Source organism: Diorhabda carinulata, chromosome 1, assembly GCF_026250575.1.
Source record: "Diorhabda carinulata isolate Delta chromosome 1, icDioCari1.1, whole genome shotgun sequence".
Taxonomy (NCBI): Eukaryota; Metazoa; Arthropoda; class Insecta; order Coleoptera; family Chrysomelidae; genus Diorhabda; species Diorhabda carinulata.
Genome location: NC_079460.1, coordinates 26,817,353 through 26,843,295, shown reverse-complemented (window position 1 = coordinate 26,843,295; position 25,943 = coordinate 26,817,353). Strand labels below are relative to the sequence as shown.

The window sequence follows — 25,943 nt, the reverse complement described above, 5'->3', positions numbered from 1 at the left end:
ACAAGAATCAACTATTATCGATATAGGTATATATCGATTATTAAAAATATCGTAACGGATATACCATATCGCAACGTCATCCATTGCACTCCAAATGGCGAATATTATTATCATTCTTATCTTTTAATAAAATTATGAAAAACAATATTTTCCATACAAAATATGAAACAAATAATCACTACTGAGGTATAGATAATTAGTGAATTTTTAAATTGAGGATTGTCTTGTCATCAGGAATAAGTACGCGTGCAAAATTTCAAGCCAAAATATTAACGGGAAGGTAGTGTAATATTGATTAGAAAATTTGTAACATAAGAACAGTGTGGTGGTGGTGAAATGACAGTCATCGAGAAGTAATTAAAACAAATAAAACCACAAATTTTACCATAACAATGTATTTAAACCAATGATAAAAAAGACCTTTACAATTTGATTGGAATTTTTGAGATATGAAAACTAAGGATAAAAAAGATTTAGTACAGTTAAAAAAGAGTGTCAGTTGATATTCATGTTGTAGGTGATCCATTGATTATTTATTATAATTAATACGTCAAAACAAAACAAAAATTTTTTACCTGTTTTAAAAACTAAAATCAAGCAGATTTTTACACAAAAATATATAAAATGTCTTATTCTTCTATTCTATTTTTAACCTAATATTGAAAAAACAAACTATTGATAAAGATACACAAAAGATAAAATCAAAATGAATTGAAAATTTAGCAGATGTCGAAATACCAAAAGAAGTGAATGTTATCCTTAGGTCCCAATTTTGCACAAAATATTTCTAGTGACAACGAATTGCCCGTGACAAGTATATTATGCAATACTAAATATAACACCAATTATCTAAAAAACGAAACTAAAAATAAATTGAAAAACAATAGAGCAATTTTAATCCCGAAATTTAACCAACAAAATATTGAATAAAACAAAGTATCTTAGAATTTTGGAAGCAGATAAATATAAAAAAAACTATTATATCAGAAAAGAATGATGAATAAAATGATTATGATATGATATGAAATTATTAAATGATAATACAATAAAAAAATATACGAACTCTACGAATTCATAGTAAAAAGAAAATAATACGTCCATTCGATCTTGGGAAGAACAAATTTTTATTGCACAATCAGAAATTGGAAATTCACAACCATACCCCTGCTCAAAACTGACACACCTCTTTGACCTATTGTATTAATTATTCTTATCGTCCCATTATCTAATTATTTTAAAAAAATTATATCATCATAATTACATCAGAAACAGATTTTGGCGAAAAAAAAATAGAAATATAGGAATCACTCATGAATATGGATTTATTTCGTTAGATTAAATATATCCATGAAAAATGGGCAAAATCAAAAAACACACGGATATACATCAAAACAGAAATAACACTTACAACAACAAACTCCAAACCTGAGAAGGAGAAAAACAAATTTATGGTTATGCTATGGTGATATCCATATAAAGTGTTCTAGCATGATTAGTAATGAGAAAATGATAAATAACATTTAAAAGAGGGAGAAACAAATACTATAGTCAAGTAGGAAATAAAACATGTAAAACACTTTTCCTTATCATATGCATAAGGACTTTCCCAACAAACTATCTAACTATTTTAATGAATATGGTATTTGTATAAGTCATAAAAGATATAATATATAATACATTATTAACTTATTTCACTAAACTTAAATCTAAAACAACCAAAAACAAAAGAAGTAATATTATATATTAAGTATATATCAATGACTGTGGCACTTGTTACATAAGACAGACTTATAACTATTTAGAAAATAGATAAAAAAGTCATCAATACGATAAAAAAATGAAACTACACTAAGAAACCATGAAATATCAAAAAAACGTACATTCATTCATAAAAATAGAAAACTTCTTGAAACAGAGTCAATCACAATATAAAGAGAATGTTCAGGAATGGTGTATATACATAGAAACGAAAAAGCTTTAAATGATAAAATGGACCTCTAAAATTTGGGTAATATTTATATTTTAAAAACTTCAGTGCAACTATATATAATTTAATTGTAAGTGATCTATTTATTGATATAAGTATGCAAATGGTTAATGGTTATATTTTAATGAATAACGAAATAGGTCGAAACGTCAAAAATTTTATCTGTTTTAAAAATCAATTTTTAATAAGAATAGACCTAAAATCAAGATAATTTATCAACAAAATAGGACAGGAAGGAATACGGAATAAATTTTCGCATCAAGAGTCCATGCATTATGGTCCCGCTAGAAGTCCAACAAGCTCGCAGTACCCGACGGCTCATAGGATACCCAATAATTTATTTACAGATGAATAGGGAGGAGTTCCACACTTGTTTCCCCATCTTTATTCCCAATTTGCATGCAAGACCTTCTCAAAAACAAGTCTTAATATTTTGGAATATCCACAGTAATGTATGCAGATGATACGTTTTTGGTGTAATGTCTCCTAGATCTACTTTAGCTTAAGTATGCGGAGAATTGTAAAGATATTATTCAACTCAATAAACACAAAATTTGAGTAGATAATTTTATGTACTACCCTGTAAAAATTATCTTCTTTTCAACAATAAATAATCGCACTTGCCCACACTAACGGAACATCCTATACCCTAAATGTAAATTGATTTAAATTCAAGTAATATTATATGTCGGCATTTTTATCATTATTTTCGTTATTATCCTCAATTTCTAATGTGTTTGTGAGTGAAGAAACTATTGTTCTATAGTTTTGCAAAAGCTTAGATATCAGCTCTTATCAGACTGAAATGAAACGTTTTAAAAAGAATTTTTTTAATTTATTTGATGTTGGAGAAAGTAAAAGCAATCTTAGAATTCCTTTTTCTCTACGAGATTAAATTTTATCTCACAAAAACGCGGTCTTGACACTGATTCGCGACTTATTTCATTCAACGATTCATACGAACATCCAGGAAAATGGTTCTAAAGGGAATCGCACTTTTTAAAATATATTTAAAGAGATAATTTGGAATTATTTGGTTTGTCCAATTTATAAATCAAAATAATTATTAATTATTAAGTCGCATTGTAACCTATTTGAAACTGACAAGTTTGAAGCGTGCCTACCGTCAGTCTCAAAAGGCATCGTGTCGAGCATCGCACGGTGTTTGAAAGTGTTGACCCAAACACAAATTCGCATAGTGGATGCATAAGAAGAATCTACAGTATTATATATCATAGTGAAAAGATATCTTGATTTTAAATTTGGCAGATAGTGGTGCACAGACGGACATGCGGGATCGACGTGTGATTATCAGAAAAATTGTTAAAGAAAAAGGTCTCTCATACCATGTGGTACATATCGTATTTTTCCTTTATTAAAAAATGCGGAAGTAGTGTCACAACTCGTTAAAGAATGTAAAAAAAGTATATGTTGTTTAAATTTACGTAAAGATTTGTCTTAACTTTTCGAAGAAGTTTTTTTTGTTTCCTTGACAATTTAAATTCGCGTGTATTTTGTCCCTCTATTTTTCTCAGTACCTTTAAACATTCATACAATTTTTATTTTTAAATAGACAACATATACAGGATGTATGTCAGTTATAATTAAAATATCCAGAAAACGTTCGTTTAGCCGCCGCAGCCGTCCCTTCTACTCTTCTTCCCGTTCACGTTTTTCTATCTGTCCAAGGTCTGTACGATCCTTCATAAACACAGGAATCTCCAAAAGATGATTTTCTATACCTATTCGAGTCAAATTCGATGTATACATAAAAAATGATATTTTAAGTTGAATTACATGCTGGCATATCAATTTTTCATCTTTTTTCAACTAAAAAATAGTAATTTGGTAAACATATGAAAAAGAAAATCCCACCTGAACCAAAGAAATTCATTCACTGTAACCATTTTACGAGATTGAATAACCTATTTTTTCCAAAAGCATAAGAAATGCTAGAACATCGATGGAAAAAATATGTTAACTTGAGTACGCCAAAAGTTGAGCAAAGGGATCCGTTCTCGTATATGAGTATAATAAATATTTATTGTTCTTTTTATAATTTATATTATATGATTGGGAGATTTTTTATATGAATCCTATATTTTAAATCATGGTCCAAAATCAAATTCAAAATGACTAAATAATATAACAGATGATGCTTTATCTTGTATTATGAAACATAACAAAACACTACAACAGCAAGAATAAGAAACCAACAGTAGTTATTTTATTTAAAATATGTCAGTAAATATGCGAACCCTATAAAATTGATTTGAGCTCAAGTAAAAAAGTGGCAGCCAAAAATACTACTTTTAAACAAAAAGATGTATATATATATATATATATATATATATATATATATATATATATATATATATATATATATATATATATATTTCATTCATTCTGTCACACATATTATTATTATTCAATTTAGTTTCAACAAGTACAAGCCGTTTACAGGTATTATGGTAACCACACAAATCCAAGATTCAATATCCCAGTTTGAAAACTGATGCATCCAAGGAACTGTATTTGTATTAAATTCAACGTTTTGAGAACTATCTAGCTGTTAATAATTTCACTGATAGAACAAAACAAGCCCAGTGACTTAATGCCTTAGTCAGACCAATTTCAACAACCTTTTGGCGTTTTTGGGGCCTTATGAGTCAATTAATAATCAGACGTATATAAACTTGGTTGAAAATAATAGAAAAATACTTTCGTTAAAGCCGAATGTTGTTGTCTCAAAACTTTTTGTCAACTTATTACCAGACTGAAACGCAAACCATTGCTGAGTTTGCTGCTAGCCTCTGACACAACCGCTTGACTGCGATTTTTATGGCGTTGTAGGTGTAAAGCTAAAATGTCTGTAACTGATATTTTTCTGCGGGCTCTGTTTATCCGAGGCTTACGGGACGAATGGATTCTAGAAAAATTTCCCCATATATCCGACGAAAAGAAGTCTACTTTTGAAAAACTTCGAGAGATTTAGTACTTGAGGCCTCGCGCATCCACTGTAACGACCTTGGTAATCAAAAAAAAATCTCGAATATGACGTTAACAAGGTATAACGTAGCCTACGTAGTCGTAACTCTCAGCCTGACCGTAACTAATATTCTCTATTCGAATTAAAGTCACCCCATCAACAACCTCAAAGTCAAAAGCGGAAAGTCGATAAGGTGAGAACTTTTCTAGGAAAAGAAAAACATCATTTCTAGTGAACCCTGGCATGCGAATCAGAAACTCGGAAATTTTGCAGTGATAGAGTCTCAGTGCCGTACAACTCCAGCTTGCCACTTCGTTTAACGACCGATGCCAGTCTTGTAGGGACGGCAGCCGTCATCAGCCACATTTTCGATGGCCAGGAAAAGCCTGTTACATATGCATCCAGGTGTCTAAACAAAACAGAGCCCAACTGTCAAGGAAATTCAACCATAATCATTATCTATCTAAAAAGGAAAATAGAAATGTGGATTGTCTGTCCAGGGCACTGATTTCACAAAATGCGACAAAAAAGGACACGGTCATTAATGAGGAAGTTAACCAACTTTATGCCGAGTTAATTGTCCAAATCTCCAATGTCAATTTTACAGCTACAACCATAACGAAAGCAACTTAGGAAGATCCTGATCCACTAACCTTGATAAGAAAACTGCAAAACGATTATTCTCCGTTCATCATTTCCAATGGAATGCTGTTCAGAAATGATCGCGTCGTAGTCCCATAAACTGTGCGCCTAACAATCTTGCGTGAGTTGTATGCTACCCATGTAGGAATCACCAAAATGTTTGTTTGGAGTTATGTTCATTAGGAAGGAATTGGCCGTGATATTAAACACCTAGTCAAAAGCTGTACTGACTGTGCTATGCTAAGAAAATCCTTCTAGAGTTTATATACAATAATTTATTTTCAACAAGTACAAGCCGTTTACATAACCAGCGTCTTTGCCAATAACTTTGCTATAACAATATACATACAAGTGAAGCGTTGACATTCCGACTTTTTTAAATCTATTTATTATGATATTAGGCCCCTACATATATTATAAATCGCCAAAAAATTAGTGGTAACACTAATTTTTGATGATTTGTGAGAAATAGATTTCTTAATAATCTAGAGATTCTAACACAATTTAATAAAAATGGTGCTTAGATGATGACTTAAGAATAACCAACTAACTCACGTTCACATTTATTTTAATGAAGTGACATGAACCTGGAATAATTATTAGTCAACACAAACCACAACAAAGGAGTACTAACCAAACATACTTTAATGAGTACGAGACTTTACCAGAGACCACTAAACGGATACTTGTTTTTTTAATAGGTAATCAACCTTGGCAATAATAATTATCTTCAGATGATAAATCAATATTTGTGTCGGCGAATCTTGGAAATTATTGTTTATATAAAAAAGAGTGATAAAATAATGTTAAATCATAAACATTATCGTAGTCTCCTTTATTGTTTTTTGAGTAATTTATCAGTAGTGTTCGTCATTTTTGTTTTCATGTTTCTATACATAGTCTCACGCATTATAAACGAAACAAGTCAGCTACATTAGTGGTACATAAAAACTTGGAAATTCAGGCGCTAGTGGCAGATGGATTTGAATTATTTATGAGATTCTAATATAATTTTTAATTAAAATATTGGCTGTGTTTTGTTCCAAATATCATTGTTATGTTTGATATTTGACGAATACAAAAATACTGTTACAAATCAATCATTCAAACTACCTGCACTTTAAAATTATCTAGTTCAATTCTAATGTAATTATTACGAGGGTTACTACTTAAGTTTTGAGATATCACAACACTGATATGAATATGTCAAATCTGACATATTCATTCAAAAAGTTAGATCTCGAGAATTCTCGTGCGATGATTTTCTATGACTTTCGATGTGGGTTAAACCCACAGCAATGTGCCGATCAAATCGCTTCGGCTTTTGGTGATAAAGCACCATCTCGAGCCATCGTGTTTCGCTGGTATGCCGAATTCAATTATACTTACTTGGATATCAGGAGGCATACTTGGATATCAGTTCCACTCGTATACATTCAATATTGCATCAACAGTTGACTGTCAAAAATATTTTTTCGCATTGGATACCGCATAATTTGACAATCACTCAAAAAAAACTCGTGTCGGTTGGCGCAAAGGAATGCTGAAAAAACTCAATCGCGGTACTTCAATAGACGTTTATAAGATCGTAACAAACGACGAATCATGGATCTATGCATATGAACTCGAAACTAAACAGCAATCGACTGCATGCGTCATCTGCCGTACAGTCATTGTTTAGCATCCAATGATTTTTTCTTATTCCCGAAGATCAAAAATAAATTGTGCGGTAAACGGAATGGAAAATATGGTTCAAACGCATGCAAAAGTGTATTGATATCAATGGAGAATATTTTGAAAAACAAAAAAGCCATGTCCAATTATAAATATTTGTTTCTATTTGTCCATCTCAAAACTTATGTAGCAACCCTCGTATTATCAAGAACAACATGATACCATGGTACAGTTAGTATCTACGTATTTAACCCCCTTTTCCAATAACAATGTATTTTAGATATTCCACTATTTGAAATGAGAATAAATTGCAAGAAGACAGACGTCATACGCCACAGTTTGAAGCGATCGGCATTCGTGATCTCGTGATAGTTGTTAGATTTTTTACATACTTCTTTCTTTCAGAAATCCACTGTTATTTACTTTCTGAGTTACTGTGAGCCGCTGTCCGGTTTTTCGACTAATTATTAGTTGTATCAACCCATACTTTTTTATCCAGCATTGACATAAAAGTTTCGATTTTTTCCACGAAATTCAACTTTTTTACGATTCGGTGGTACCTGACGCCCGCCACAAAGTTCTTTTTTATGTAGATTTCAATCAATTGTGTACGAACTCACTTCTGATATATATTCACAGCGACTTAGTGCTGAATATGTCTTTCCCAAGATTTATAAACGTTAGACGTTATATATAGTTCCTCGTCTTAATTGCTTGTGATCACATGTCTATATTTTACCTTCAACACTTGACCTAATTTGTGGTTCCAACATTATTGGATAGGCCCTGCAAAATATTTCAATACAATATTGATCTTCTTTGTCCCAATATTTTCAGTTTCTGATGATAAATATAGTATTACATATTATAAATAAGTATTCGAAAATTCGATAGTACACTTGGTGTTTTTTGCCAAAGTCCCACTAAATAACGGCTCATAAATTACTTTATTTTGTTATAAAATTTGTTTTTTCAAATCTAAAAATATGCATAGATTTTTTATTAACGCACTGATCATTTTGAGCAATGTATGTGTTTTTAAAAATATACGTATTTTGTCGTTGTTTCCAGTTGTTAGGCTTTGACAGATTCATAATCCATAGAATCACTCTCATAGAAAACATATGAGGCAGCATTTGTTAGTGTATGGTTTACAGTCATTTTTTTGAGAAGTTATCCAATTGGTGAGTGACCTCTTAAATTGATGAATGTATTTTCTACCACAAACAAATTTTGTTTGTAAGCTATTTTTTTCTTATGTTGTTTTTTACAGGGTGAGTCATGAGAAACTTCACATACTTTTATCATATATAGTCCTCAGGTAGGATAACATACGGCTACTAAAAAGTGTCAACTTCTCTTCAGGGTGATTTCTCAAATCCAGCATAAAATTTAAATGACTACATTGTATAATATCTTTAAATACAATAAGTGATTTCCAAACTTTATTAATATGAATGAAAACGATATATGAGACAATATTGTCGTGCGTTTATTGAATTTTTAGTGAACGATCAAATCCTCATAATAAGGTATTAATTGAAACAGATATAAATTTCGAAAATTTTAACTAAAATGATAAACTGTATAGACTTACAATAACGACAAACACCTAACAACAAAAAACAATAATAATAATAATAACGAGACACAATTAAAAAAAATAGCTAAAATTATTCAATTAGGATACATAAATAACAACAAAAAAAAACACTATAATTGCAACAAAATAAAAATAATGAAAATAATTCAAATTAGATTCTCGAAATGGAACTCTGCAGTCTCTACACATTTTTGTTGCCGAATTGTTAATTGCAGTATTGAATTATAATAAATAAATAATAATCACATTATTTAGATGTTGGGTCACTGCCATTGGAAAGTGGGAGATGTCTCATAAAGCTGAAAATACAATTCTCAGATAACAAAGTTCGTGTTGATAAGCAAATTCGGCAAAATATTTTGTAGTCCAAATAGACCTATTCTCTTAAACGATGATCAAAATATTGAGGACCTACTAATTGGTCATTTATGACACCATTGCCATAACAAAACACAAAAACAAAAATTATGTTGGCATATTCTGTGGTCGAAAACAGATGTGGCATTTTGAACGAAAGTAACAAAAGCTCTACCAAAGCTATCACAACGTAACGTACATACACCCACCATTAACATGTATTCTTGTTCACATAAATAGGGGTTGATAATCAAAATGGATATAAATTATCAAGAAACGTTAAACGGCAACACCAATCTTGATTTCAAAACTTTTATAGTTGCTCGTTATTTTTATTTAGTACAGTTGATGCAATGTATTATTATCTAACATAAAATTTCAATCATTTACAATCAACACATATTAACACTTACATGAGGTTTGACTTTTCGATTTATTTAATTTATTATTTATCGAAAATAATTCACCTATGCGGATTTTTGCTTAATTCAAAATTGTAAAAAAATTCATTCTACAATATTCAATAGGTGTCCTTAAATTGGATACCTATTAAGTTTAGCTAATACCAGTCGAATGCTTGATAGTAGTTTACTGAATCATGAAAAAATTGTAAAAATGAAATGGGCGGGATAAACACTATAGCCAATTAAAATTTATAGTCAATTTCACAAATCACCCTGTAAATTAATAAAGAAGAGGTGTTGACACTTTTTAGTAGCCTCATGATATCCTTCTTGGAAGATTCATGCAAAACTGATGACAAATGGTATGAGCAATTTATATTAAAAATAATTCATGGTCTGTTGGAGGTTATGCAAAGTGAATAGTCATTTCTGCATCATATCCCCCATAACTTCGACGGGATTCAAATCTGGTGACCGAGTTAACCAAGATAAATAATAACGCGACCTTCTTGGAGAAACTCTATATTTCGACGTGGAATATGTGGATGTTCGTTGTCTTATTGGAAAAAAACTTGTGGATGCTGGATTTAAAGTAATAAAGTACATTATGGAACATCATGGCCCTGTACCCATGTCTTTTAACATCAAATCCAATATAACGTTCTCATCGCAATATTGTCCTTCTGCAGCTCAGCAGAATCGCAATTATATGCTGAAAAATCAAATGAGGGGTAAAAACACTATAGCCAATTAAAATTTATGGTCAATTTTACAAATTACCCCGTAAATTAGTAAAGAAGAGGAGTTAACACTTTTTAATAGACTCTTAATATTCTCCTTGAGGGGCTGTACATATGGTAAAACTTCCTCATGACTCATCCTGTATAAGAAAGCCTTGAAACAGTAGACTGTTACAATTATTATTTCTATATGTTTTTATTACGCAGAACATCGATAAAGATATCTATCAACATTGGCATAACTCATTGAAAAATTGAAGGAAACAATTTATTTTCATTAATATGGTGTTTAGATTATACCATAAATTCTAAATCTCTTTAAATAATATTATATACATATATATAATTTTTTCAATTACATTAGTGACCCGTCTAAAATGGTCGTGCGGAATCCCATGTGCAACAGTACGTAAAAACCAATAACAATGAACCTTAACTTGACCCCATCATTTTGAGGCCACTTTTCTCAAAATTTATTTATAAAAATGGCAAGAATTTTTTGCCGTGTTGAATGAACTGTCACCCACAATTGTATGTCTTTTCTAATCATTTTTCGCAGACAATTCTCAACTTATTATTATTAATGTTGATACGTTACTAAGAGCCAAATAGAAGCAGTAGTTAAGCCCACTTTGAGAATCACTGACTGTTGTCAAAACTAACAAAATAGCAATAATAATGGGAAATACCATGTATTTCAAACATCTTAAACGCTTTTTTTTTAAAATACCATTGAATTATCACTGTGACCTAGAAATATCGATAGCTCCTAACATTTCATTCAATGTCTCTTAATATATTTTATTTTCTAGAGATCCACTCAAGATTTGAATAAATTAATCAACTATTGGAACTAAAAATCTGTGATTTTCTTCAATGAATATAGGACCAATAATAATATTCTCAAGAATATCGGCGCAAACGTTCATTTTGTTCATATATTATATCATCCCCTATATCCCATCAATTTTCATCGCTCTAATGGTGCCAATATCGTTTATTAACATATCCATTAAAAAACGTAATCACAAAATACAATTCTTCGGTTGAAACCGTCGTTACGAAGCTATGCAAGAATGAGCACTCTATACGGGTGAAATTTATTCAACTTTTCTTATTGATTTGTTAGCCATTCTTACTTGGAGCGGCATATTGCGAAGTGATGTGAAAGGTTCTGTAGTAAAGGTGCCAAAATTGGTATTTGTTATACTTTATCCAAAACTCGGCGATTATTTCTCTTTTTCTTAGCTACGGAATCAGTTTAATGAAACTCTTATTAAATATTATTAACGTTCAACTTGCGCATATTCCACACTACCCATTATCAAAGAATCGTTTTGGTTCTTTGTTTGAGTATGTAATTTACCACTTTAAAAAAAATTAACGTATAACCTTTAACTCACAAAACTAATTTTACAACAAAGTAAATTTAGCGACAAGAAATCGTGTCGGGAATGGTAGAGGAAAGAGCAAAGACCCTATTTGGGCTCGTTTCTTCTACGTTATAATCTGTACGAATACAAAAAGTCTAGTTTAGGTTGATTACATCGTTTCCAATGACAAGTTTATCTGAATATTATGCTTTTTTATTATTTTGTTGGATATTAGAAGTGAAATTCCTTATAATATAAAAACAACACCAAATGTTTTCAACAGATTTCTTGCGAAGTTAAAAATACGATATTTTTGAAAAAATAGTAGAATGACCTTTAAAATAAGATATGGGTTAAATTCCATTTACATTAAAAATTTAGGGATTCCGTTCAAGTTCACTAGAAAGTGATATATTTGAAAATGAGGCTACAAACTTCATCAAAAAAGTGTGACGTGGCATATTTATGATCATTATAAAGGGACTGAAATATAGAGGGTGCTAAGTAAAAATAGTGGAGACAAATATTGAAATTATATTGTTCTTATTTTGGAAAATTATTAGAAACGCTGTGATGGAACACGTCATCTTAACACAAGTACACTAAGATTTTTTTGTACATAACCACTGCAGATGTGGCAACACTGTTAGCTGACATATCATTCTAGTAATATTTTCATAACAATGCCTTGTCTAGGCATTTCTATTTATGTTTTACGAGAAGAATAGAGACCCTATTGTGAGAGATTAATTTTAGACTGAAACATTCGGATACAACACTAAAACTTCCGGTACATTATTTTGATTAAGAAAACAGAGTTTGACGATGAAACGATTATTTTAGGAATATTAATAACGTCATCTAAAAATATTGAATCTATACGAGGAAAGCAGATGGTCATTTGTGAGTTCAAGATAATTATGTCCGATTTTTGATTTGATGAGTCTGATTAGAAGCAATATTCAGGTTAGGCACAATTAGTGTAAGATTATATACAATATGGTGCAAATGAAAGGAAAAACTTCGTTATTTCGTAGGCCGGTGACTTTAAGGAAAAATCCTGAAGCCCGTCGATTTTCAATTTTAAACATGCTATTCATAAGGATGTTTTTACCTATGCCTTTTTATTTTGGACGCCATCTATGTGAGCGTGATGACGTCATCGTTAAAATTTTGAAATGGAAATGTGGGTTTGTTATACATTATGTAAAAGGCCTTTTAAATACCTCTTCAGCCATATCAATACGTACAGTAATTGATTTTTGTATTTGTTTAAAAATTAATAGTTTTATTATTACAGAAAATTATGTTATCCATTAAATAACGGATCAAGAATACATAATTTAATAACTATCCTTATAATAATATACGCAACATGGAGACTAATTTATAGTCTATTTTTATGAATGAGAGAGTAATAAAATGACGAAGCATTTGTAATCACTTCTTTTCGTAAACAGTTAAAATATTTTTTCAAGTTAATTCTCGAGTATTTTCGTATGAAATGACATTTGTATAAATAGATTGAATATATCGAGTGTACACTTATATTTTCACCTAATTAACCTGCTTATAACTTTCAAACAGCTGAAAATAAATAATTGCAATTTATTTTAAAATTTTTCATTTTTCTTCAAGGTAAGAAGAGCATTGTGTCATACTGGTTATATTTGTAGAAGAGTTTGAACTCAAATTTTCAACCAACCTTACGTTCATAAAGAATAATTAGAGTATAAGTAGAGCTACTGGTCACAAATCCAAATCAAAATCAGAAAATGAACTGTTGCAACCAATTTTCCAATGGTTCAATCATTTCAACAGTAATATTTTCCAGCTTCTACATTTTCTCTTCTTTTTAATCATGATCAAATGTCTTTTCCCAGTTTCTCAAGCTTCACATTATTTACAGCATCCAAAAACAACTATTTAACTTCACTCATTTTAGAAGAATTATTTTTCTTGAAACTTCTCCCCTTTATCTATGCCTATACAAGTTCAAACGGGTTTAGTTCGCAATGATATGGTTGACATCTAACAACCGTCATTCCACAATATCCTGCAATTTCAGCAATTTCATATTTTTTCAATTTCTCTTTTCAATTCTGTAAACCTTTTTTTCACTACTTGGTTGTGGGCAATTTTTCTCAAAGTTGTAACTTGCATTATCCTTTATCATTATACAGTTCTTAGGGAAAAGATCTATCAGTTGTACGATCATCGTAATTATCGAAATGAGTAGATTCAAAAGTCAATAAACCACTTTTAACAAAACCGTTTAAACTGCTAATGTGTACTATTATCAGTCTGCTCACTTTTATGTTGGTGGATTTATATCAGTTTTTAGATTATTTGAAAAAGCCCTTCTTCGACTTATATTCAGTTTCATCTTGCCAAAAATTTATGCAAGCAATAACTGTCAACTGAAATGAAACATTGGAGAAAATTGATACTAAAAATGAAATGGGATTGATGGAGAAGGGATGGTGACGGGAAAAAACCAATAACAAAAAAACAACGATTCCACTAGATTCTAGAAAAAATTCGAGCACTTATCAACCGATGTTAAAATCCTAAACCGAAACCTTGGGGTCATCATGGTAAACGCAGAGTCTCAAACTATTAGTAGCCTCAATACTATAGCATCTAGTACTACTCCCTTTCTACGGGTATAATTGTATAGTTTCAAGTAAAGTAAAGTTAATCACCTTCACTTCGCTTTTACCCTAAAGTGGATTTAAAATAACATTCATTAACTAGATGATATGTTAATTTTCACAATAGGGACCTTAAATGGTATAGGTTCAGTCACAAAGAGAAGTCTTCCTAAAACATTTCCTCAGCTCCCAAGATACCGATTCGAGTATATCATCTCGAAACGTTCTCCTTATTTCATTGGCTTCCCTACTTACCACTGTGGCGGTGCGGACTAATAGTCCGAAAGTGACTCTCTTCTTTCCTCCTTCAACTCCCCTATACCCGTCTCTACAGAACTTGGACTGCATACCCATCGATATATCTTTGGATAACGCGACTACCAGCCTGTTCTCTTACTACGAATATACGTTTTAAGAGCCATTATCATGAGCAAATTACAAAATACGCCGATAATGCAGTTTCTCTTTCTCTCTCTTGGATAAAAAGATCCAACCCTTATGAGTCACCTAGGCGCCTTCATTTTCGACTAGATAATCTTCACAGACAGATTATAATCAGTATAGAGGACGAATACTTAATAAGCGCCCCATCAGACCACTTTTACTGGTCAACATTTAATTTTTCAAACCTCCCACCAACCATTTTCCATATTTCACAAATTCTAGAAAACCGATTGTTATTAAATTCCACGTCTCCTACAATCTGTCACAAATAACTGATTTCATAGATAATCACAAAAAGGTGTTCCAATTTTATCCGATTTTTGAAATATTCTTAAAAACTGAGTTAAAAAAGTCATCTTTAAAGGAACTTTTGGATAAAGGTGAATTAGGTTATAAAAAACCATTCGGAAAGAGTGTAGAGCAGGGATGGGGAAACTTTTTCTTCGCGTGCCAATTTTTGTTAACGAAATATATAGCGGGCCAAGTTGTAGCATTACATTATTTACTAAAATAAAAGTATTACTTTAATTTTTCTGAAACACTAATTCATTGTGAAATATTAAAAAATAACATTTTCAATTGCAATTAATTGAACTCAAGTTAGCTGCGAAGTGAAAGGTTGAGGAGCGCTGGTCTTTGTGGGAACATGTGACATGTGGAACTGTTTTTGTTTCTGCATGACTTTTGTCCGCACAAATAGCTTGTACCAAACATAGCCATTATTTTCTGGGCGTGGGCTACTATATTTGGGTATTGTGTCCTAGATAAGGACTTACAAAATTCCAATTTGCTGGTGTTCAGCAATAGTTGCTTCAAATGGGTAGTGCGTTCGACGACAGACCCACCTACTCGAGCTTCATTTTCGCTTTTCGCTCATATCCCCGTCCGCGCTCGCACATGTTGTTTTATGTGCGACGTACACTGCCATAACTGCCAATTGATGAGAATGTAATTTCTGATAATACGAAAGCTGTACTTGATTTTTGTTTGATGGCCTCGGGCCGGATTTCAACGCTTTGCGGGCCGTAGTTTCCCCATCCCTGGTGTAGAGTAATAAATCAATCCCTCTCCTGGCCACCATAGCCGTAGTCACATTTAAGAAAAATTTGTCATTTTATTTTATTAAACCTTAGCAAATGAGTCCAACATTTATTTTCTAAGACATTTATTGCGTTGAGTTGAAATTTCGAACTATGTTTACTTATCGGCTAAAACAATTCCTTTGGGCTATTTTACGAAAGGAATGATGTTGACAGGTAAATATTTCGCAAAAGAACATTCAACCCATAGTTCCGTTATGGGTTTTAATTAAACCAATAGGAATGCTCAAACGTGACAGTTAATAGGCGGAGCTACATCCACATGGAAAAAGAAGAAATGTAATTCACTACCCATTTTTTGGTTATTTTTACTAATCTCTTGCTAGGACAATTTTGAAAAAATTTGATATTCTGGTACATTTTGGATCTTTCATCACAATAAATCAAGTTAGTTCGATCTGGCGACGTTTCTTTTCAAAAGTTTAAAACTATATTTTCACTATTTTCCCTTGTTTTAATGGGAACCAACGCATATTTTATTATAAAGAACAAATTTTAGATAATGTATAAATACACTTTTTTATCAATTTACATTTACCATTTCTTTATTTAAGAAACAATATTTTGCAAAGCATCAAAAACGGTCCCAATTTGAACAGCTTATTTCAATTTCATTTGTTTTAAAAATGGCCCGGTACCTTTTTAAACGTATAAAATACTTAAAGTAAGTTTGTTTCATTAAACAGAAGGGGAAATCCTAAGAATATGGTCACAGAATATATTAAAGCCTATATATGGCTTTAAATTTTAATGATGAATAGCTCAAGAATGAAACGTTACCCGTCGTTCGATTGGAGATTCGAGCGGGCGAAATTTAACAAAAATTTTAAATCTAGCTGAAAAAGTAAGTTTTTAATTGACTTTGCTTTCATACATTTCCTACTTTTAATCAAGAACGTGAGTGTGGATGATCTAAGTTTGTGTTCGAAAATGACAGGTCTAGGAAAATTACAGTCTACAAACTTCTTAAGGAAAGGAAAACAAGTGGATGTTAGGGTCGTCTAAAGTCTCGATCAGGAAGGCCAAAGGTTTACATCGATGAAGATTACAAATATGCAATCCGCAGGAAAGTCCACTCGGGAAAAACAACGTGAAACTTCATATTTAAAATATTCCGAAGAAATCATGTGTTGGAGAAAGTCTTATTTATGGACGATTAAGAAACTCCAGGAGGAAGGAAAATCTATTTTTTATTTGGACGAGACTTGGGTTAATGAGGGGCACACAGGATTGAGAGCTCCATCAGGGAAAGGCAGACGATTAATAGTAACACATATTGGCAGTGACAGAGGTTTTGTGATGGTGGCCTACTGTTATTTGAATGAAAAAAGCGGTGACTATCACGAGGATATGAATGCAGATGTGTTCGAGGAACACATTATACAATTGCTAGATCTTATTCCAGCCGGATCTGTAATTGTTCTTGACAACGCCAGTTACCACTCGAGACAAGTTGAAAATCTATCTACGACGTCATGGAGAAAACAAGACATTATTAACTGGTTAATACAAAAAAATATTACATTCAACAATGTTGAAAAACGAACTGTTGTCAATTGTCAAAGTAAATTAAAATTCCCAGAAGAAATATAATATTGATGTAGTGGCAAAAAACCGCCAAATGACTATTATTCGTCTTCCTCCCTATCACTGTGAACTCAATCCGATCGAATTGATATGGACTCAAGTTAAAGGCGAAGTAGCTCGTAAAAACACATTTAAATTAAAGGACGTTAGAATATTACTAAACGAAGCTTTAAAAAACGTTACTGCTGAAAACTTGCAAAAATGTATTCAGCATGTTATCAAAGAGGAAGAAAAAATGTGGGAATTAGACAACATTATTGATCAAACTGTAGAACCTCTCATGATTAATTCAAGCAATTCGTCCTCTAGTTCTTTGGAATAAAATACATATATTGCAAATATGTACATACTTTAAATGTTACAGAAAATATTTGTAGACTGTTAAATATAATATAGTAATGTGTAGTATATAAGTATGTATATAGTGTATATATTATAGTAATATGTAGTTTAGTATATTTTGTATTTTTCTTTTTCTTTCATACTTACATGTATATACTCGTATTTGTTAATAATTAAATAATATATAATAAATATTTTATTAATTACGAAAAACCCATTGCAACGGTTATGATGGTAAGGGTCTTCTTACTTTTGGGGAGATTAAGAGGTTGGTGTGAAAGTATTGAAATGGAGAGAGAAATAGATATCCTTCAATTTTGGAAAGAAAAGGATGGCCATTCGGATTATCTAGGTAACCGCTTACAGTTTAGTACGGTCAATTATGGGAAAAATATATCTCTGTCCAGTTACTTATTTATCATTGGCATATTTAAATATTCCGAATTTTGGACGTAAAGTACCGTACAAAAAATTTCAGGGTTTTGCATTTATGATGAGGATTAATTACTCTACGCTCTTAGAGATGAATATAAACTCATATCTGGTGTATCTATAGTTTGGGTTTAACACGAAGGTTTCTAGTTGTATTATGTCGACAAAAATTTATTTCTTGTAGTATTTGTGATTTTTCTGTCAGTCATAGTCCAACCTGATTCTTGCATATATTAATAATTATTCTATCTATCTACTTGTTTTTATATTTATTGGGAACAAAAAAGCCCATCGAAGCAGTCTATTGTTTTTCTCACTATCATTGGCATTTTTCTAAAACTAAATGTATATATCGTTTGAGGGTGGGTAGTTCATTTAGTAAGTTTGTTCAATTATTCGTGAAAAATAATTTCATAAGAATAGGGTATGACCAGTTTATTTTGACATATAATAATCGACGCACAGAATTTCGGAGAAAGATTTATTAGACAATGACCTTAAAAAACGGGTCGAAGAACTAGCTGACTTAATTTATTTACTTAATAATAATATTAGGTTCTTTTCCTATCGTTTAGATAGAACTGAGCGGTTTCTGGGAATATGATTAATATAGAATGATGTAATCAAATTGAATAGCGGCAAATATACAAAGACAACGTTCTATTTACAATAATTGGATTTCAAAAAATGCCACGAGCCTTTCTTCTTAAAAGTCGAAGCTAGTTTTAAGCATTTTATTTTTCAATATCGCCTTCTTTTAGTTCGTATAATATAGACAGTGATAATTTTATCCTTTTAAAAGTTGTAAACGATACCATGTCTGTGACCATGACTCTGCTGGCCGACAGACTCACCTTGACCACTAGTTTCATGATACCTCGGTTTCCAATATATTACGGTGGCTTTACGTTTAGTCCACTTCAATGAAACATGACCTAAACTTGGTTAGATTGGACATCGTCAAACACTCATTTGAACTAATAAAACACTTGTGCTTAGGACTGGACATAAGCCAGAAGAACATCGCCCGATTACATGAGCACATTAAATGTGATTTCACCTCGTATCTTCAACCTGATTGTCCAATATTGTTTGATTGATATTGTTTGATTCTATCGACGATCTTTATTCAGTGTAGCACCCTTAGAACAATGGGCTGAGTTTCAATAGTACTCATTTATCCAACCTTACCTTTTTTATTTAAGACAAAAAATACAAAAAATGTTCATAAGAACATGAGACTAACTTTCCATAACAACTAACATAACGAAACCTTTCTATATATAAATATATATATATATATATATATATATATATATATATATATATATATATATATATATATATATATGAGTAGTTCTTTATTGGGAACGTGGCAAGTAAACACCAAAGTGGACTAACTTCAATATATTTTCCGAGCTTCCGAATACTTATGTATTCATTGTCTGGAACTAAAATTATGATCAAATATAATATAAGAAATATATAAATGTTATAGTATTTGTTTCTCCCTCCCATTGATATATACTTAATATATAATATAACTTCTTTTGTTTTTGGTGTGTTTTACATTTTGATGTTTTATTTCTTAATTGACTATAGTATTTTTTTCTCCCTCTCTTGAATATGGTATTTATCCTTTTCTCATTACTAATTATGCTAGAATACTTGATATGGTATCACCATAGCACAACCATTATTTAGTATTTCTGTATATTCTTTAATTTTGCATCTGAGTGAAAAATTTTTTCGCTGCTTCTGTTTTCAATTTTGTGGAGGGATAAAAAAGACCTATATAATTTAAGTAAATTTTATAGCTCTATTTTTTAAATTTTAATACAACTACAAATATTTTAATTTGATGGGTGCTACATATTTTTGAGATGTAAAAACTGACAAAAAATTAATAATTCTTGTTAAAACGGATTTTTATTTTGATTGTACAATCTTTATTTTTATATTCATGACGTAGGTGATCTATTGATTACGCAAATCAGTCAGGGTCAAATCATATTTTGATAATGACTTACAGTAGTCGAATGTCAAATTTTTACCTGTCTTTCATTATGAAAAAAACTAATTTTATAACAAAGAGAACATTTAGAAGAATAAACATATATAAAAGGTCTAAGAAATTAAAGAAATATATATATATATATATATATATATATATACATATATATATATATATATATATATATATATACATATATATATATATATATATATATATATATATATATACATAAAAAATGTAAAAATTTTTAACTTCATAGAATTCAAAAATTAATATTCATTATCACGTTCTACAAGTAGAAGAATGTATAAATAATGCACTATAAAGAAAGAAATTTAACCGAAAACTGATGGAAGGTGACGATTCACACAAAAAAGTTATAGTATATGACATTTATAAAGCCAATTTTATGCCAACGTCATGATTCAATAGAAACTGCGTATCTACCCTAAGTATGACTATAAATGTTTTAATAGAGTGCGATTTTAAATAGAAAAATCTTTACAACAGAATAGTTATTATGAAATCATGTCCCATCGTCGACAAGAATATTTACGAAGTATTAAGACATACCGAGACACAAATAAAAATGTACTATATTTGGTTTGGTGTACACGACACGTACTTAAACATGTGCGGAGGTGATGATTCTTAATATTGTGTCTTGCTCGACGATTTCGCATTGCCAACCGAACGTTTCGCGGGCTGCCTCGCTTTGCTCTTGTGATTAAGAAAACCGAAGTCGAGTTGTACTACATGCAATTTCTTGTTCTTCTTCAGTCCTTCCATTCGCAATGTTTAGCATCCTAGTTGCATTACGGCTTTGTTGGGAAAGATACGATCGTTTTGATCGCGGCATTTTTAATGATTTATTTATTGAATCGCTATTTACTCTTTTACTATTTAACTGTGTCTTCAGCTTTGCGAACGAGAATAGGCGTTTTCACATTGGACGACACGACAACGACAGCGATGTCGGTGGACGCTTTATTTCATCTAATTGAATAGGAATGCTTTCACACTCGCCGATATGTCGGTATCGTGTCGTTGCTTGCAACGACATGTCAGCAAAGAACAAGCAGTCCTGTCGTATCGTGGCGATTTTCCTCCCAGTTGCACTTGAGTGATGTCAAAATATTGATGTTATTTGTGAAGTTATTCCTGAGTGAAAGTAATGAAAATTATCAGTTTTAAGTATGATATAGTTACATTGATTGAACTAGTGGAATCTAAGCCCTGTATTTGGGATAAAACCCATGAACATAATAAAACAAAATACTCCGTGACAAAAGTTGGCAGGAAATATTTCAGTATTTGGAGGATGGATATGAGGAATTATCCCAAGCGGAAAAGAAAAAGACAGGTAAGTACTATCTGCTATCTTTTATTTAATAAAATTTAAATTTTTGACAACTGCCAGGGTAATTGTCCAGCTTTACTAACAAAATAATTTGCAAAACAAGTGCGTACCCCTTGTCCTGTTTTATAAGTTGTTTGTGGAGGTGGTAGGTTTTGTAATTTAGAACCAGAAGATATAATCAAATCTTCCGTGCGATATCCGTCTCTTTTGCGTATTATACTATGAAGTCCAACACAAGCTTTAATAATATTTTTTGAACAGATTTTGGAAACATTAATTGATCTGTGGAATATTCGCCATTTGTTGTTTGATACTCAAATTATGATTTGAGAAATCTTTTAGAATATGCTCATTCATTGGAAACGCATTATCGGCAACAAAAACATACGGAACTTTTAGATTTATTTCTGGTGTTAAAGGTCTTGCTTCTGGTATGTTTAATTCACCGCTCGTTAGTCTTCTCCAAAACTCAGTACTTTGAAGAATTGAAGAATCACAATCCTTCCTATATGCTCCTATATCTACGAATAAAAAGCAGTAATCTGCATCGGCGATTGCCAAAAGAACTACAGAGTAATATTTTTTGTAATTAAAATTCATCGATCCTGCATGTGGAAAGTTTTCGATTCGAATGTGTTTCCCATCAATAGCACCAAGGCACTGAGAAAAATTGTTTTTTTTTGCAATTCAGTGGCTACTTCTATCCAGTCTTTGTATTCCATATTTGACTGCACACAAAGTTTATATTTTTGCTTAATGTAGAAATCCCAATTCTATGAGTATAATGCAGATTTGTCAGCGTGTAGCTAAGTATCTAAAAAAATCATTTAGTTGTTTTTTTGCAGGGGAGATGATTATGGCTAAATTGGCAGATATAAGAGACTTATTTTTAAGATCTGCAAGAACAAAAAGTAGACAAGGAGCAAAAAAAAGTTACATATACAGCGAGCACCTCTAATTCCTACTGAAGATAGCACAGAAGGATGAGACAGAGAGCAATTTCAGTCAGGTTCAAACAGAAGACCACAGAACTGAAGCAGATGAGGAGTTAACATCAGACTCGCATTCAATTTCGCTAACACAGCCTACTCCATCAACCTCTCGATCAACTTCAGGTGAACATCGGACAAGATCACAAAGGCAAGTGGATGAAATAGAACGTGAAATTCTATCAGTATTAAAGAAAGGAAAACAGGCAGTTTAACTATGGTCAGGAAAAGCTTCACATTTACAAGATTCTCGGTCCGATCAAGAAATATTACTCATGTCCTTTATTCCATATATTCGAGATATGACTGAAACAGAATTAATGGATTTTCAAATGGACGTGTTAAAGACAATAAAAAATATTAAACGACGAAGTATTCAAAATCAACGGCAACAGCAACCTATTAATCCGGCACAACAATTGTGTAATCTTCAATCTTTGTGAAGCCACGTACGCCTTGGAAAGCGAAATAGAGTGGACTGGGGTATTGTTATGAAGCAAGCGCACACCACGGCTAATTTCACCGCGTTTTTTTTCGATAATTTTTAGACGCAACTACCTTAGTAAATCAAAATATCATCATCTATACATTCTTTTACTTATAGAATGTGATAATAGTAGAATATGGAATTGAAGTTAATTATTCAATCCATTTAATGATAGTATTTCCTGACTTATCGCCATATTTCTCGTCTTAGAATTAAATACATAAATCACAAACTAAGATGCGAAAAACAAATTAATTTTTGGCGCGCATGTTCTTTGGCCGCAGATTGATTTCTTACCGGGGTTACTAAGAATTGAAAACAAATAAAATTCTTATGGGTATTATGAATACTTCTTCAAAACTTGCCCCAGTATATTTCTAAAGTGGACTAACTTCCACTTTATATATTTATTTTTCGGAGCTTTCGATTACTTATGTATTCATCATCTGTGAAATAAATAATTAAGATTTTCGGTGGATTTAAATTGTATTAATTCTTGGAAAATTTTTCAAATTCATAGAATTCCAAATTCAATATTGACGTTGATAGAAATATTCAATATATATATATATATATATATATATATATATTATATATATATATATATATATATATATAATATATATATATATATATATATAATATATATATATATATATATATATATATATATATATATATATATATTATGAGCGATTTCATAATTTCATATTGGGAACGTGGTAATGAAACACCAAAGCGGACCAACCCCAATATACCTCAAGCACTAGGGTGGACTGATTTTAATGTTTTCCGAGCTTTCGAGTGCTTATATTTTCATCGTCTGGGACATAATTAATTGAGATTTGTGGTGGCTTTGAGTTGTGTAGGTTCTTGTAAAATTTTAAATTCATAGGATTCAAATTTCAATATTTTTTTAATATTACTATCAACGACACTTTGAATATTGAATTTTGAATCGTATGAATTTGAAATTTTTACAAGAATTTGTGCAGCTCAAAGCCGCCACAAATCTCAATTAGTTATTGTAAGTAAAATTTTATTATTGTTATATATTATGTTATTTATATTTCATATACGATGAATACATAAGTATTCGAAAGCACGGAAAATATATTAAAGTTGTCCATTTTTGAATCTTTATAATTGAATTTATGTTTTTTTGATATTTCATGGTTCGTTAATGCAGTTCTATTTTTTTATCGTATTGATGACCTCTTGGTCTATTTTCTAAATACTGAGATGTTTGCCCTATGTAGACAGCGTCACAATTAGTAATGAAAGATCTTGAGGAAACTGTTCTAAACAAGCTTGATATAATTAATCCATTCTTTTTCCGATATGTAGATGATTGCATTACTGCTGTACCAAAGAATCAAATTGAAAACATAAGTAAAAAATTCAATTCTTATCATGAAAAACTTCAATTCACAATCGAGGTTGAGCAAAATAATAGAATCAATTTTCTTGATGTCACATTATATAAAATTAACAATAACATAAAAACAGAATTCAGATGCTTAGCTATTCAAAAAGCAAAAACTGCATTGAAAGAAAACAATTATCCGGAAAAAATGATAAAAACATATTCAAGAAAAGGATAAACAGATACTACAATCAATTTAAAAACAAAATCTGAAACGAAACATCAAAACATAAAACATTTTTCCTTAGTATATGTACAAAGACTTTCCCAAAAATTATCGAATTATTTCAATAAATATGATATTAGTATATTTCACTAAATTAAAATCTAAAACACCAAAAAACAAAAGAATATTATATATCAAGTGCGTTGTACTAATTGCGACGCTGTCTACATAGTGCAGAAATCTCAGTATTTAGAAAATAGACTAAGAGGTCATCAATACGATAAAAAAAATAGAACTGCATTAACAAGCCATGAAATATCAAAAAAATATAAATTCATAAAGATTCAAAAATTCTTGAAACAGAATCTAATAAACGAAAAAGAGAATTTTTAGAAATGGTTCACATTCATAAGAACGAAAAAGCTATAAATGATAAAAAAAATCTAAATAATTTAAGTAAAGTTTATAGCTTTATTTTGTAAATTCTAATAAATTTAATATATTTGAGATATGGAAACCAAAGAAAAATTAATTTTTCTTATTGGAACAAAGTTCTAAGTTGATTTTAACCTTCTTTTGATATCCATGATGAAGGTGATCTATAGATCAATATAAATAAGCAAATTGTCAGAGTCAATATCATATTTTGATATATAATATATAAAGAAAAGTCGAAACGTCAAAATTTATCATTCTTTTAAATATATGTTTAACTGCATATAAATTGTGGAATGAAGTTCCATATTTATGTTATTATTACTATAATTTGTTCACATTATTCTAATGATTCTGTTTCTGTTTCTGTCTCTATCATTATCGTAAACTATAATTATTTTTGCACTCAAATAATAATCAATTTAAAATTGGTATATCTACAATTATGGTTTCAAAAGTGAACGGGGAATCTTGTCGAACTCTAATTTGTTACTTTTGTAGTTACCTAATTTAATATAGTTTTGGAGAACCATCAGCACATTTGTTATTACTTTTGGAATATTTTCAGGTTTTTCGCTATTTATTTATAAGTATCATTTGGATTATTTATTGCTGAATACAAGTTTGCAAGTTATATTCAGTAAGAACATGAGTGCTAACACGCAGAAAGAATAATTTCTCAAATTCAGCGTTAGGCGTAAGGCATATATTTCAAGTTTAAGGACGTCACGATTA

At 30.8% G+C, this 25,943-nt stretch overlaps 2 protein-coding genes across 2 annotated transcripts in view; one reads left to right on the top strand and one right to left on the bottom strand.

Annotated features, from left to right (window-relative positions):
- Positions 1-25,943, bottom strand: part of LOC130895914 (beta-1,3-galactosyltransferase 5-like) — a 56,751-nt gene that overhangs the window by 6,108 nt on the left and 24,700 nt on the right. The gene's annotated exons all lie outside the window — the stretch shown is intronic.
- LOC130894889 (uncharacterized) lies at positions 17,021-17,560 on the top strand. Its single transcript, XM_057801916.1, has one exon. The coding sequence runs from the start codon at positions 17,021-17,023 to the stop codon at positions 17,558-17,560; it is 540 nt and encodes a 179-aa protein (XP_057657899.1).